The 13,363-nt window shown below is 50.2% G+C and overlaps 1 protein-coding gene across 2 annotated transcripts in view; it reads right to left on the bottom strand.

The window, feature by feature from the left end:
- FGD5 (FYVE, RhoGEF and PH domain containing 5) overlaps positions 1–13,363 on the bottom strand; it is a gene marked incomplete at its 3' end in the record, with an annotated part of 107,190 nt that overhangs the window by 20,042 nt on the left and 73,785 nt on the right. For both annotated transcript variants that reach the window (XM_079713917.1, XM_079713918.1), the window contains exons 5-10: positions 11,702–11,862; positions 11,275–11,431; positions 10,569–10,656; positions 8,858–8,908; positions 8,214–8,272; positions 653–724 (exon numbers count right to left, since the gene is read on the bottom strand). In XM_079713917.1, the coding sequence (XP_079570043.1) occupies positions 653–724; positions 8,214–8,272; positions 8,858–8,908; positions 10,569–10,656; positions 11,275–11,431; positions 11,702–11,862 (588 nt within the window). The remainder of the gene's footprint in view (positions 1–652; positions 725–8,213; positions 8,273–8,857; positions 8,909–10,568; positions 10,657–11,274; positions 11,432–11,701; positions 11,863–13,363) is intronic.

Genomic DNA, 13,363 nt, shown 5'->3' with positions numbered 1-13,363 from the left:
TGTGCGCGGGCTTTCTCTAGTTGCGGCGAGCGGGGGCTACTCTTTGTTGTGGTGCAAGGGCTTCTCACTGCGGTGGCTTCTGTTGTTGCAGAGCATGGGCTCTAGGTGCGTGGGCTTCAGTAGTTGCAGCACGCAGGCTCAGTAGTTGTGGCTTGCGGGCTCTAGAGCACAGGCTCAGTGGTTGTGGCGCATGGGCTTAGTTGCTCCGTGGCATCTTCCCAGACCTGGGCTTAAACCCGTGCCCCCTGCATTGGCAGGCGGATTCTTAACCACTGCGCCACCAGGGAAATCCCCCAAAATGTTACTTTTAAAATGCTTTGTTGGGGTTCCTGAGAGATGTTTTCCCTGATCTCCCAGCAACTGGACTAAACTAAGAATACTGGTGTCTCTTTTTCTCAGAGGGACACGGAACCCAAATGGCACTGTTTCTTTAAAGGCCCTGAAAGCAGAAAACCCCAGGGGAGGCAGCTGGGGGACCTGGGGAGCCCAGCAGAGCCCTTGCCCTCCCCCCACCCTCCTGGGTAAACGGCACCTGCAGCCAGGCCTGCCTGGGGCCAGCCCAGCTGAACAATGGGGCTTATCAAGGCCTCGCCTGCCTGCCGGGCTGCCCCTTGCCCTTGCCCTGGCCCTTGGCAGCGGTGGTGGCACTCACCCTTCCTGGCTGGAGGAGGTCCCCTTGGCCCCGAACGCTGTGCTCAATGTGGACCAGCTTCTGTAGGTTTTCCTGCGGGCGGGAGCAGGGTGAGGGGGCGATGGTCAGGACGCCTCACCTCCTCTGTGAGGAGTGGCACTGTTTCCACTTCAAAGGAGGAAATGCAGCCCAGAAGGGACTTGCTCCCAATCTGACCTCCTGTCGGTGGCGGGACCAGGAGTTGAGCCTGGGTCTGCAGGATGCCACCTGTGCGGACTGCCTACCAGCAGGCTTGTCTCTCTGGGCCTGGGGTCTGACACTGCCATCTTTCTGCACGCCATGGAGAGGGTCACGTGGCTTCGCTGTGCCGTCCGATACCCGTTTGTCTCCCGGCCTCTGCTCCTACCCTAGCCTGTGTCCCCCGTAACGCCTGGAGCACCCGGACCTCAATAATCCAGAGGTGACAGATGTCCAAGGCTGGACTGGCTCTGTGGGCTTGCGCCCTTTGCGGGGGCGGGGGGCGGGCAGGGCCTGAGAGAGAATAACCAAAAAACCGTAGCACCTGTGGAGGAAATGCTCCGTGCTCCCTCCAGAAAAATAAGTGTGCTGGGAGCTCCCTGTCGGTCCCTCACTGGGAATCCACAATACGTAAGGTGACATGCCCCCAGGCCTATGCACAGCATCCCGTAAAATGAGAAATGACAAGCACCTAACCCACGGGGCACATGCCCCTTAATCTTTTGCAGGGTTGTTTCTAAAGTCAATGAACAAGGTGAAAATTGTGTGTAGAGAAAATGTTTTGAATTTCAGGCCTTGACACTGTCCCCAGTTTAGGGCATAAAATCCTACCCATTAAAAATGTATATAAGTTGTTCCACTTCCGCTTATCATGTAGGAGCTGCAAGGAAACCATGCCCCCAACCTAACAGGGAGAAAAAGCCATATTGTCTGCAAAAGCATAACTCTTCTTATGCCTATGGGAGAGGTGGGCTCCCAAGGCCACTGGGCGAACTGAGTCCCAAAGACGGACCACAGCCCCACCACGGAAACACAAGAGGAATGACCTATTCTGCCTTTGGCAACACATGGGGAGGAGGTGGTCGGCATAAAAAAGGTGAGAAGAAAGCAGCTAAAATGTTAATAGGTTCTTAAAGGTCAGGTGTGGGCTGGTGGGACAGTTCAGGATAACAGGAAGCCCCAGCCACAAGGGGCATCTGCAGTCACTTGCAAGCTCTTTTCCAGGAGTTTCTGCCAGGTACTTACAAGGAAGACTGGGGCTAGAGAGAACCCCCTCTTGGTGGTGAAGGCAAGCAGGCTACCACTGGGGGCTGGAAGAAAACCCTGCCCACTTCCACAGACCCCTCTCAGGTACAAAACCCTTCAGCCACTGGGGGAGGTGGGGCAACCCTCCCACTCCCAGAGCCCAGGCAAAGAGCCGCCCACTGCTTCCGGGGAAAGGGCAGAAGCAAAAGCTATCTGTTCCAAGAAGAGGTGGGTCACCTCTCAGGCCCAGGATTGTGCACCAACACAAAGCAGAAACCCGTCAAAGACCCGCCACAGACTCACAGCAGAGTTTTGCCACCATGCAGCACAGGGGCAGGAATGCTGAGAGAGCCTGGCTCACGGGCCCCACTTAAGACTGAGGCTCGTCCAGGAGAGCTGTGACCTGCGAGCCTAGCACCGAGTAAGAGGAAACAGCGGTCGACCCCTGAGAAGGGGAAGGGGCAAGAACAAAGAGATCTCCAAAGATGGAGCAGGAACACGAGAAAACGCGCCAGCACCTCAGGCCCAACCAACAGCATCAGGTAACGGCAGCCCCCTTCTGGAGGAGCATGACGTCTGTGGGGCTCTGAAGGCGAGGATGGTGACAACAAGACCTAAACTCAGCTCGACTACTGACTGGATTGATGCAACTCCCACCCTCGACACGAATGGCATGAGTAAAAAAGAAGCATGTCCACTTCTGGAGGTAGACACTATTTCCCCCAGTCTCTACAGTTCTTCTACACATAACATCTGGTATTTGATCAAACATTATGGGAAACACAAAAAAACAAGAACAAACCCCAACTCATTTTCAAGAGATAAAGCATTCAAGAAAACCAGAATGTGAGGTGACACAGATGTTGGAGCCATCAGACAGGGACATTAGAATAACTACGATTAATATGTTAAAGGAGCCAGTGGAAAAGGTAGACAGCATGCATGAACAGATGGAAATGTGAAAAATAAGAAATGTGGTATCAGAAATGAAGAATTCCTTTGACAGGCTTAACAGCAAACTGAACACAGCTGAGGAATGAATGAATGAACTTGGAGATAGGTAAGTTGAGATTCACCAAACTGAAACACAAAGAGAAAATAGAGTGTGGGGGTGGCGAGGAAGAACAGGGCATCCAAGAGAATTTTCCAAAATTAATGAACAACAACAAACCACAGGTCCAGGACGTTTAAGAATCACAACAGGGGCCTCCCTGGTGGCGCAGTGGTTGAGAGTCCGCCTGCCGATGCAGGGGATACGGGTTCGTGCCCCGGTCTGGGAGGATCCCATATGCCGCGGAGCGGCTGGGCCCGTGAGCCATGGCTGCTGAGCCTGCGCGTCCGGAGCCTGTGCTCCGCAACGGGAGAGGCCGCAGCAGTGAGAGGCCCGCGTACCACAAAAAAAAAAAAAAAAAAAAGAATCACAACAGGATAAATGCCACACCCCTCCAAAACACACATACTTAGATATCATAGTCAAACTTCTAGAAGTCAAATGTAAAGAGAAGATCTTGAAGGCAACTAGTAAAAAAGGGACACATTACATAATGAGGATAAATATAAACATTGCAGCAGATTTCTCATCAGAAACTAGGCGGGCCATAAGACAGTGGCATGGCATCTTTAAAGTACTGAAAGAAAATACTGGTCAACCCAGATTCCTATACCCAGGAAAAATATTTTTCAAGAAGGAAGGTAAACTGATCAATTAAATAAATGGGTGTTGGATGGCAGGAGCCAGGTTTCTCCCTGTTGGAGTGGAAATTTACAGATAAGCCAGGGAAGGAGGCTGGAATGATCCGTTTGGTAAGAATTAGAGTTGAAGACATCAGTAAGAACTCATATCTAGCTTAATACAGGTGGTTATATATAGAAATAGTTATAGATATGAGTATATACACAGGTTGGTATATACACATTTATTACTTTGCTCTATAGCTAAGAGAATCTAGAAGAAATGATACCCCAATAGCAATGAGCAAACCTGGTGCCCAGATCTTGGTTTCTAATACCATTAACCAATTAAAGGAACCAAGCCTCCCTGGAGAAGCAGAAAATATACAACACGAACCTGGAGCATCTTGTAGTGCCAGAAAGTAAGGAAGTGCTCAAAAAATAAATAAACAAAATAAAAATCCCCACCCAAACCCACATCAATGGGGGTATGTGAAAGAGGCACAGGAACCAACTGGCCAGGTTCTCAATGGCCAAAGATGGAACAATTTGAGAAATAAAATAAAGTAGATGGGATTAGAACTCAAACATAAAATAAATATACGTGAATTCTTACTGATATAAATAATTTATTTAGAATTGGTGAATACATTAATAAATGAGAGAGAAGAGACAAATCTCCCTTGCAGAAGAATTCCAAGTAATTTAGGTAGATACTCTGCTCTCAAGGAGAGGGAGCATAATTCCTCATTCCTTAAATGTGGGCTGTGCATAGTGACTTTCCTCCAAAGAGTACAGACAGGGCAGGTGGGGGTGGAACTTTACATGGAGAAATCCGACAAACACAACCTTGGCCAGGTGATCACGGTCAACATCAACAGTCATACAACAGGTTGCCAGTATGTACCCTTCATATGATATGATGAGAGTAGTACTTTCTGTGGTCTTCTTCCGCCTAAACTACAAACCTAGTCTCATCATGAGAAAAACATCAGACAAATCCCAACAGAGGGCATCCTACACTATAACTGATAGGTATTCTTCAAAACTGTCAAAGTTATCAAAAACAAAGAAAGCCTGAGAAACTGTCACAGTCAAAGGAGCCTAAGGAAACATGACATCTAAAAGTGATGCAATAAATATTTTAAAATCTTATATGTTCTGGTATAACGTTATAAGTTATAATTCTAGTTATTACTTAAAAATGTATATCTCAGAAATAACTAGGGGCCTCCCTGGTGGCGCAGTGGTTGAGAGTCCGCCTGCCGATGCAGGGGATACGGGTTCGTGCCCCGGTCTGGGAGGATCCCATATGCCGCGGAGCGGCTGGGCCCGTGAGCCATGGCTGCTGAGCCTGCGCATCCGGAGCCTGTGCTCCGCAACGGGAGAGGCCACAACAGTGAGAGGCCCGCATACCACAAAAAAAAAAAAAAAAAAAAAAAAAAAAAAAAAGAAATAACTAAATTTCCTTGTCAATTGCATTATTATGAACTTTCATCAAATCTTTAACCGTGGTCATTTTTAAGTCTTTTGTCATTTACAGACAGTTCTGGGTATACTCTGATGCTTTTGCAAAAATGTTCCTATAAAAGAGTTTCACCTTCAAGGAATTCATGGAAAAGACTCTGACAAGTACAGGTTTCTGGTAACTGACTATACTGCTGAACTGAATGAATAAGCATTTTCAGAACTCTAATGGAAAACTGATGAACTCATAAAAGTGCTAACAAAAGATCAAGATGAAAAAAAAATTAATTACATGGGACTGAGTGAACTGATGAGGATGATTATAATTTTTGTGACTTTCTGTTTGAATAAAAAAAAAGTCCCACAAGGACTCAGAGGCAAAAAATATACAAATCAATTTCCACTGCAAAGTAAAGGAGCTGTTACAGTGGAGGATTACTGGACAGAATGTCAATATTATGACATAGTATGAGTGTTTCATGTTTAGTAATTGCAATCATTGTTGTTTTTGTTGTGGTCATCCATTTATAATGCTTGGTGTCAGTTTATTTATCTCTTGTAAAAATAAAATACAGTGTGTGTGTGTGTGAAAAAAAACCCAAAAACCAAAACAACAACAAAAAAATAAAAATAAAAGTGATGCGATATCCTGGATGAGAACCTGGAGAAAACATTAGGCAAAAATTAAGCAAATCTGAATAAACTATGGTCTTTAATTAATAATACTACATCAATATTGGTTCTTTACTGTAACAAATGTACCATGCTAATATAAGATGTTCGTAACAGGGGAAACTGTGGCATGCATGCGAACTTTCTGTATAATCTTCTCAGTGTTTTCTATACATTTAAAATTGTTCCCAAAAAAGCTCTATTCAGAAAGCAGAATGGTGGTAGCCAGGGGCTGGGGAGAGGTGGGGATGGTGGTGTTTCAGACTGTGTGTTTGATGGTATGTGGGTCCCATTTTGGATTGGCGGGGTGGTGGGATCTGGCTTTTCCTGGAAACCATACCTCCAGCTATGACCTGTGTGAGGAACTGTGGTAATGGTTTGATGTGAGCATAAATCCCAAACGAACGCTGCCCTCCTCCAAGGAGCCTTCACTGGTCCTCACAAACAATAAGTACTTTCCAGATTCTACTGAAGGCCATCTAGATGCATGGAAGACTTTGCAAAAAGGAGTTCTGGCACCATCAAACATATTTTAATAGGATCACTCTGGTTGCCAGATGGAGGATGGAATGGCAGAGCTGGGAGGTGATGAGGCCTGAGCTGGAGGGGGACCGGGGTCGGGGAGAGGCAGAGCCCCAGTCCATCTTTCAGGAACACTCACAGCCACTGAGTCTGCGTCGGGGTTGGGTTATCTGGACCTGCCCGCCCATGGCTCAGGCAGGGTCCTAGCCCGATCCCAGCAGGCGTGAGGTGGAGGCCACTAGTCCAGAGCAGGCCTGGTTCAGTGTCCGCAGGCAGCTGGAGAGACAACGGCCAGCCTGCATCTTGGCGTAGCATCAAGCCTGGCCCTTGGAGAAAGCCAGGAGGGCGTTTGGCCGTGGGCTACTCCAGTTCCTCCTCCAGGCAGGGGCCATGTGCAGGAGCTCGCCACAGGAGGGAAGACACAGCCCTTCCTGACCCAGTTTTTCCTTTTGGAAGCAGAGGCATATCCCTCCTAAAGGGAAGTGTAGGCAGCCCAGCCCATCTGCTGCTACGTCACGACAGGGCGCCGACTCCAAAGCACCTCTGTTTTTTGGCTACAGTGAGGGAAATCTCACTGTATGGACAAAATGCCAAAATGACAAAGAGCAGGGAGCTCACGGACACCGCAGGGTCCTGATGACAACAGCGTGTCTGACCCACTGGATTTTGCACCCAGCTGTCTTCAGCCTCCACACTTGCATATGCCTCCACCAGCCACCTTGACTTCTCCCCTCAGACTCTTTTCCGACCGCACCTACACTGTTCCCATCTTCCAGCCACGCTGGGTGACCCTCTGAACTCCGACATGTCCAGCACTTTCCCATCTCCATGTCTGTGCCCAGGCCAGGCCCTCTTCCTGGACCACCCTTGCTCCCTCTGCCTTCATGGCACACGCACAGTCCTCCCTGTGTGGTCTCCTCCTGTATCATTGCTTCTCAGTGATCTCCCTGCTGGAGAGACGACTCCCTTCTCTGAACCTTGTAGCACTTTCTCTCTCTCCCTCACTATGTTCATCATGGTTCTTCATGTCCACGTATTTACTGCTCCACTAAGCTGTGATTTCCTCAAGGGCTGGGATTCACGTCTTAGCTCTGCATCTCCAGACCCCAATACAAGACCTGACATGCAGCAGGGGTCCAAGAGACGTTATTTCCTTTCCCCTATTTCTATCTGCTGATGACTCATTATATGGATGCTCTGCATACCTGCCACAGCAAAGCTGAGCAACAGCTTGGCATGCATACCACCATCACTCCCACCTCTGCCTGTGGAAGACATCACTAACCAATCACTGAACTCTTTCCCACTGGTCTAGGACTCAGCCTCAGAATCATTCTTAACACAAAGCTCTAGCATATTTACTGCTTAGAGGAGCGGAAAATATGTGGACACAAGTAACTGTGGTAACCACTGGAAAAGAGTTGGGAGGTGGGATAAAACTGGCCATCCTGGACAGAAACGCAGTAAGCATCTGATCAGTATCTCCCAAATGCAGAGTTATACACTGCCAGAACCAGGCGTGCGCTTAGAGCTCACATGTTCTCGTGGATGAACGGCTCTCAAACTTTTGTGGGCCATTTACTTGGGGTTCTTGTTAAAAATGCCTATCTCTGGACCCTATCCCAGAAGTTCCAACTGGGAAGACCTAAGACGTGCCTAGGAATCTGTAGTTTACAGACCACTCCAGGTGCTAACGCAAATGTTCTCAGACCACAGTCTGGGCACTACTTATCAGGTTTGTGCAAGTCTGCAGCCTCCCTCACTATTCAAATAAATGGTGAACTGGAGACCCAGAGAGGGACACACAGTACCTGAGGTCACACAGCAAATGTCAGGGCCAGAACCCGTGGCTCGTTGCAAGATCCCATGAGATAAATGGTTGCCTGCACCCCTCACCAAGAAGTGGGGTATCACAAGGCAGACCTGTGCAGGGTGGAGGGGCTCCTGGAACCTGCAGCCAACGGAAGCTGCCCAGGGCTGGACTTACCCCTTGCTCCATGCTGTCACTGGCGCGGTCTGTGACCTTGGAGATGAGGGTCAGCGCACCTACAGAAAGAAGCAGAGCTGAGCGCTGGGCATCCTGGGGCGGGCCGGGCTAGCTGCCACCTCCTCGCCTCTCCCCACGCAGGTTCCCCTGCAGGGCCTTGTGTATGGGTGGCACCAATTCCTCCCATGGCCGGGTCAGGTCACTGGCCCAATCCCAGCTTGGCCACTACTGCCTAAGTGACCTTGACAGTCACGTGACCACCCCGTGCCTTAGTTGCCTTGGCTGTAACTAGAAAATGTTAAAATAGGGACTGCCCCGGCAGGTCGTATGCAGGGACAGCCACACAGAACTGGGAGGAAACAGGGAGTCTGGGTAAGATTTTTAGACCTGGCACTACCTCCTGTCACTGAATTCTGGTCACCTCCTTCTCCTCCTCTGACTGGACGTCAGCCCATCCCAGGGATTCCCCATGGTTGAGGTGAAGGGGAGTCACCTGGCAGCCCCGGAGGCCTCACGTCCCCCGCATACCCAGCTGGTGGGAGGGGGCTGTGTTGTGTGCCTGGGATCTGGTGTAGAGTCCAGAGTTGGGGAAAGGGACCAAAACAGGAATGTATCCCCTTCCTCTGGGTTCACACCGGACTTACCCTGCGTGTTATCGTACTCAGCCGAGTCCGGGCAAAGGTTATTTAAATAGTCTGCAGACAGAACAAGAGCCAGGAGTCAGTTTGCCCTGGTGAGGCCAGCCCCTCGTGTCCACAACAGGAGCCCCTCTGTCTCCAGAGACGGAATGAGACTTCCAGAAGAATGAGGTGCCCACCCTCTCTTCTGTTAGCCCATCACAAGAACACACTGGCGTAAAACTGGGCCCCCAGAATCACTACCAGCATCACGCCCACCACCACTAGTCATTCATTCACTCATTCCACAAATATTTATTCAGCACCTGCTGTGTGCCTGGCACTGTGCTATGCCAAAGAAGCACACAGTCGGCTGGGGGAGACAGATGTGACCAGCAACATGGTAGAGTGGGATGTGTCAGACCCTTAACACATTAACACCTGTAAGGCTCGACACGGGCTGGCCTTGCTCCAGCTACCTCTCCATGCCTCTCGTTTAGTGGGGCAATGTAGGCATTCTTGCTACTTCTTGAACATGCCAAGCTTGCTCAGACCCCAGGGCCTTTGCACTTACTATTTCCTCCACCTGGTACTCTCTTCTTCCAGATCTTCATATCGCTCATGTCCTCACTTCACTGATATCTCTGTTCAATGTTACCTCCTCAGACAGGTCTTCCCTGAGGGATGGATCTAATACAGCATCCCTGTTCCCCTGAATGTCCTTAATCTGCTTTATTTTTCTGTAAAGCTCTTATCATGGACATATTATACTTTTATTTCCTTATTTGTTTGTTCGAGTATAAGCTCCATAGAGTCACAGAGTTTGACTGTTTAATTCACTTCTACCTTTCCAGCATCTAGCACAGAGCCTGGTACATAGTAGGTGATTAATAAATACTGGTTGAATTAGATGAATAAATCCTCCATCTCCTGGCCCTAATGTCTTTTCTTACAGCCTGGTTGGTCCCTGGAGTTACATTCCTATCTCTATGTGTGTAGTTCCATCTTCCCCACCAGAGCACCAGCTCCTGAGCCAGGGGTCTCTGTCCATTTAGAAGGCAGTTGCTCAGGACAGAGGTAAGGGTGTTTCTGGCAGGCAGAGGTAGGGGAGGGGATGACATTCCTGGGGGAAGTTTGTACAGAAGGAAGAAATGAGGACCTGGGGCAGAGCCCCAAGAATCACTAACATTTACGGGGCCATGGAGAGTGGCCAGCAGAGATGGAGAGGGAGCGGTCAGAGGGGTCAGAGGGAGGCAGGGAGAGAGTATACCACAGAAGCCCCGGGAGGAAAGGGCTTCGAGAAGCAGGAAGTGGTCAGCGGCAAAGCCACAGAGAGGGCCAGCAGGTCCAAGGGGGAAAACATCCGCTGATTCAAGAGGGCTTTGGTGATAAGACAGCTTTAGGGAAATGAGACCCACTGAGCCAGGGAGGAAATGCAGCCCAGGGGAAGGTGTGAGTTCCTGTGTGTTAGGACGGGAGAGGCTTAAGGGAGACGTAGCAAGTGGCCACTCAGGCAAGTTTCCACGTGGCAGCAGGGGGTCCAAAGCTCAGCCGGAGGGAAGGTGGTGGCTGGGCCTGGCACCTACGCAGGGGGTGACGGCATCCTCCCTCCCACCCCTTCCTGCTACAGTGGGAGGGGAGGTCTCATCGCATACCTTGCCAGGCCTCCCCAACCCCTCTGCAGGTGCTTCCCCTCCCCGCACCAGCTCGGTGCACCTTGACCTCCTGTGGGACCCACCTGTGAGGAGCACTTGGTACTGGAACAGGCGCTGAACCACCCTCAGCAGCCGGTGCTTCACGTTCTGGCCACCTCCTTGCTGACTCTGCTGCTCCCAAGAGACAGGAGAACAAAACTCCATCAGAGACCCCTGCCTGAGGTCTCTGGGCTTACGGCATCCCACATGAGCCCATCCACACATGTTCCCTCCATGCCTTCTCCTGGCCAGGCTGAGCATCTCCAAAACCAGGTTCCCCTCCTCCAGGGTGTCCTCCCAGATTAGCACCGCCCCACTCTGACAGTTCATTCTTTCAGGCTCACAGACTGTGCTACACTCAGTTATACGTCGCTCCGAGACCCTGCTTTGCATCTAATGTTAGTGGTAGAAAAAAATCCCTGATTTTGCTGCCCAGTAACTGGATCCCCAGTTGGTGGTCATTTGTTGGTCACTCTAGTGGCTTAGGGCCCCAGCTTGCTTTGTGCTTCTCTCCTGGACAGAGAAACAGCTACTAAAACTCTCCCCATGGCTGGTGCTCATGAAGTTGTCATCGATGGCCCAATAGGGGATGTTCTGGGTTTTCCCTCCTGCTGGGTCACCCTCTCCTCCCTACCCCCAGGTCTGCCCGTCTGCCCCACTAGGAAGCCCCACTGATTTGCATTAAGCCCTTCCATGCCCACCCCCACCCCTGCATCCTTAGAGCGGGTTCTTGGACTACCGATGACCCACCTCAAACTCTCGGACGGCAGCTGCTAGCCGGGGGACATGGAGGCAGTTCTCACCCAGCAGACTCAGGTACCTATCAAACTGCTGGATGTGAGCGGCATGGTGCTCAAACTCCTGCTCCCGGGCCAGGAAGACATCAGCCACCTTCTGCTGGCTCTCCCTGCAGCCAAGGATGGGGCGGACAGGACAGCAAGAACTCAGCCTTGTGACCACACGGTGTTGGATGGTGAAGGTTGGCATTGCATCCCCGGTGGGGATCCCAGGTCGACTCTCCCACGGTTGTTTTACTTTGGGTGAACGACCTAACCCCTCTGTGTCTCAGCTTCCCCCCCAGTCAAATGGAGACACCATTTCACATGGTGGGGTTTTTACCCCGCCTCCTGCATTCCCCATGGCAATGAGGTGGGGATGGGGGTCCGGGGCCACTCACCAGTGTGACAGCCTCTCCTCCAGCTCCTCCAGGATCCCCTGGTGAAGGTCGCGGATGGGTGGGAGCTCACTCAGGCCATGTCGCAGCTCCTCCCTGGCCAACGTGTCCTTGCCCTCTTGGTCCATCTCATCCAAGGCCCCCATGACAGCTCCATGGAAATCCTGAAACCCCGAGAGGCCTGTTACTCATGAGTCGACTGGACTGAGCACAGTCCCCCAGGCAGCTCCTCCGTGGCTTTGGAGCCCTGGGTACATACTGACGGCACGGGACCCCACACCAGTGTCTCAGACCCTGTGAAATGGGGGTGAGAACACGCACCTGGTGATCACAGGTAACTGATGCCCAAGGAGCCCCCCACAGCTCCCAGTATGGAGCAGGTTTAAAGCGTGCTCCGTCCTCCCCTTCCTTGTGGGAACCTGGGGGCACACTCTTCTTTTACAAGATGGGTAAGAAGTTGGGTAATTCCTTCTCTGAAGAAATATACAGCTCTTGCTTTACAATTATCCATCTTTGAAGAGGTTCATGGGCTGTTCTTTCAAAACAAAGTCTAAAGAAACTATAGGCATCTGCTCCCTGGTGTAAAAATGGTGAAGCTGATGACTATGTAAAAACATTCACGCGTAGTGCTAAGAAATCAGGAAGGGGTACAAAGCTGTCTTCCCACCCTAACACAGCTGTGTAAAAAATGAATGAAGGAAAAAGCTGAAAGGGAATGAAATGTAAACAGTTATAGTGTCAGGGGTATGGAATTAGGAATGATTATTTTCCCTTCTTGCCTCTGTTTTCTAAAATTTCTGTATCATGATTACGTACTTAAACAATTAAAGTAAATTTAGGGAGTTCCCTGGTGGCGCAGTGGATAAGACTCTGCGTTCCCAATGCAGGGGGCCTGGGTTCGATCCCTGGTCAGGGAACTAGATCCCACATGCATGCCGCAATTAAGACTTTGCATGCCACAACTAAGGAGCCCATGTGCTGCAACTAAGGAGGCTGCGAGCTGCAACTAAGAAGCCCGCCTGCAACAACTCAGGACGTCACATGTTACAACTAAGGAGCTGGTGAGCCGCAACTAAGGAGCCTAAGAGCTGCAGTTAAGGAGCCTGCTTGCCACAACTAAGACCCAGTGCAACCAAATAAATATTTTTTAAAAATTAAAGTAAATTTAATAAACATTAAGATTATAAAGAATGTACGACTTCTTTCTCACAACAAAAACGTCTGATCTTCAAATACACATGTTCTTACATGAGGCCCAGCACTACAGTTTTAAATACATGGACTATCCTGAAACCACCTTGAATCCTGAAGCAATGCACACTAGGTGAATCTCAGCATCAGCAGCCATGGTCCAGCCCAAACCCAGAAGGTGAAGTCACCTTGTCAACATTCAGGAAGGACGACCACCCTGCCTCGTTCAACTGCCTCCCTGCTGGGGAACTCATTACGGGCAAGACAGTTAGTCCCATTGCTGAACAGTTTTTACTGTTAGGAAAGTTTCTTTACATAGAGATTTGAAAAGGGAAAGTGCCTGAGAGGCAGGGAGGTGGATGGGGCAGACGGAGGCAAAGGAGGAGAGGGAACGAAGAGAGCCAAGAGAGCAGAGGGAGGGGTGCTGATGGAGAGAGCGAGACAGAGGACGGGACGGGGAGACTCTCTGGCTGC

The sequence above is a fragment of the Hyperoodon ampullatus genome (assembly GCF_949752795.1).
Source record: "Hyperoodon ampullatus genome assembly, chromosome: 10".
In the NCBI taxonomy this organism is placed as follows: domain Eukaryota; kingdom Metazoa; phylum Chordata; class Mammalia; order Artiodactyla; family Ziphiidae; genus Hyperoodon; species Hyperoodon ampullatus.
Note: the sequence above shows the minus strand (reverse complement) of the source record. Positions and strands in the feature narration are given on the sequence as shown.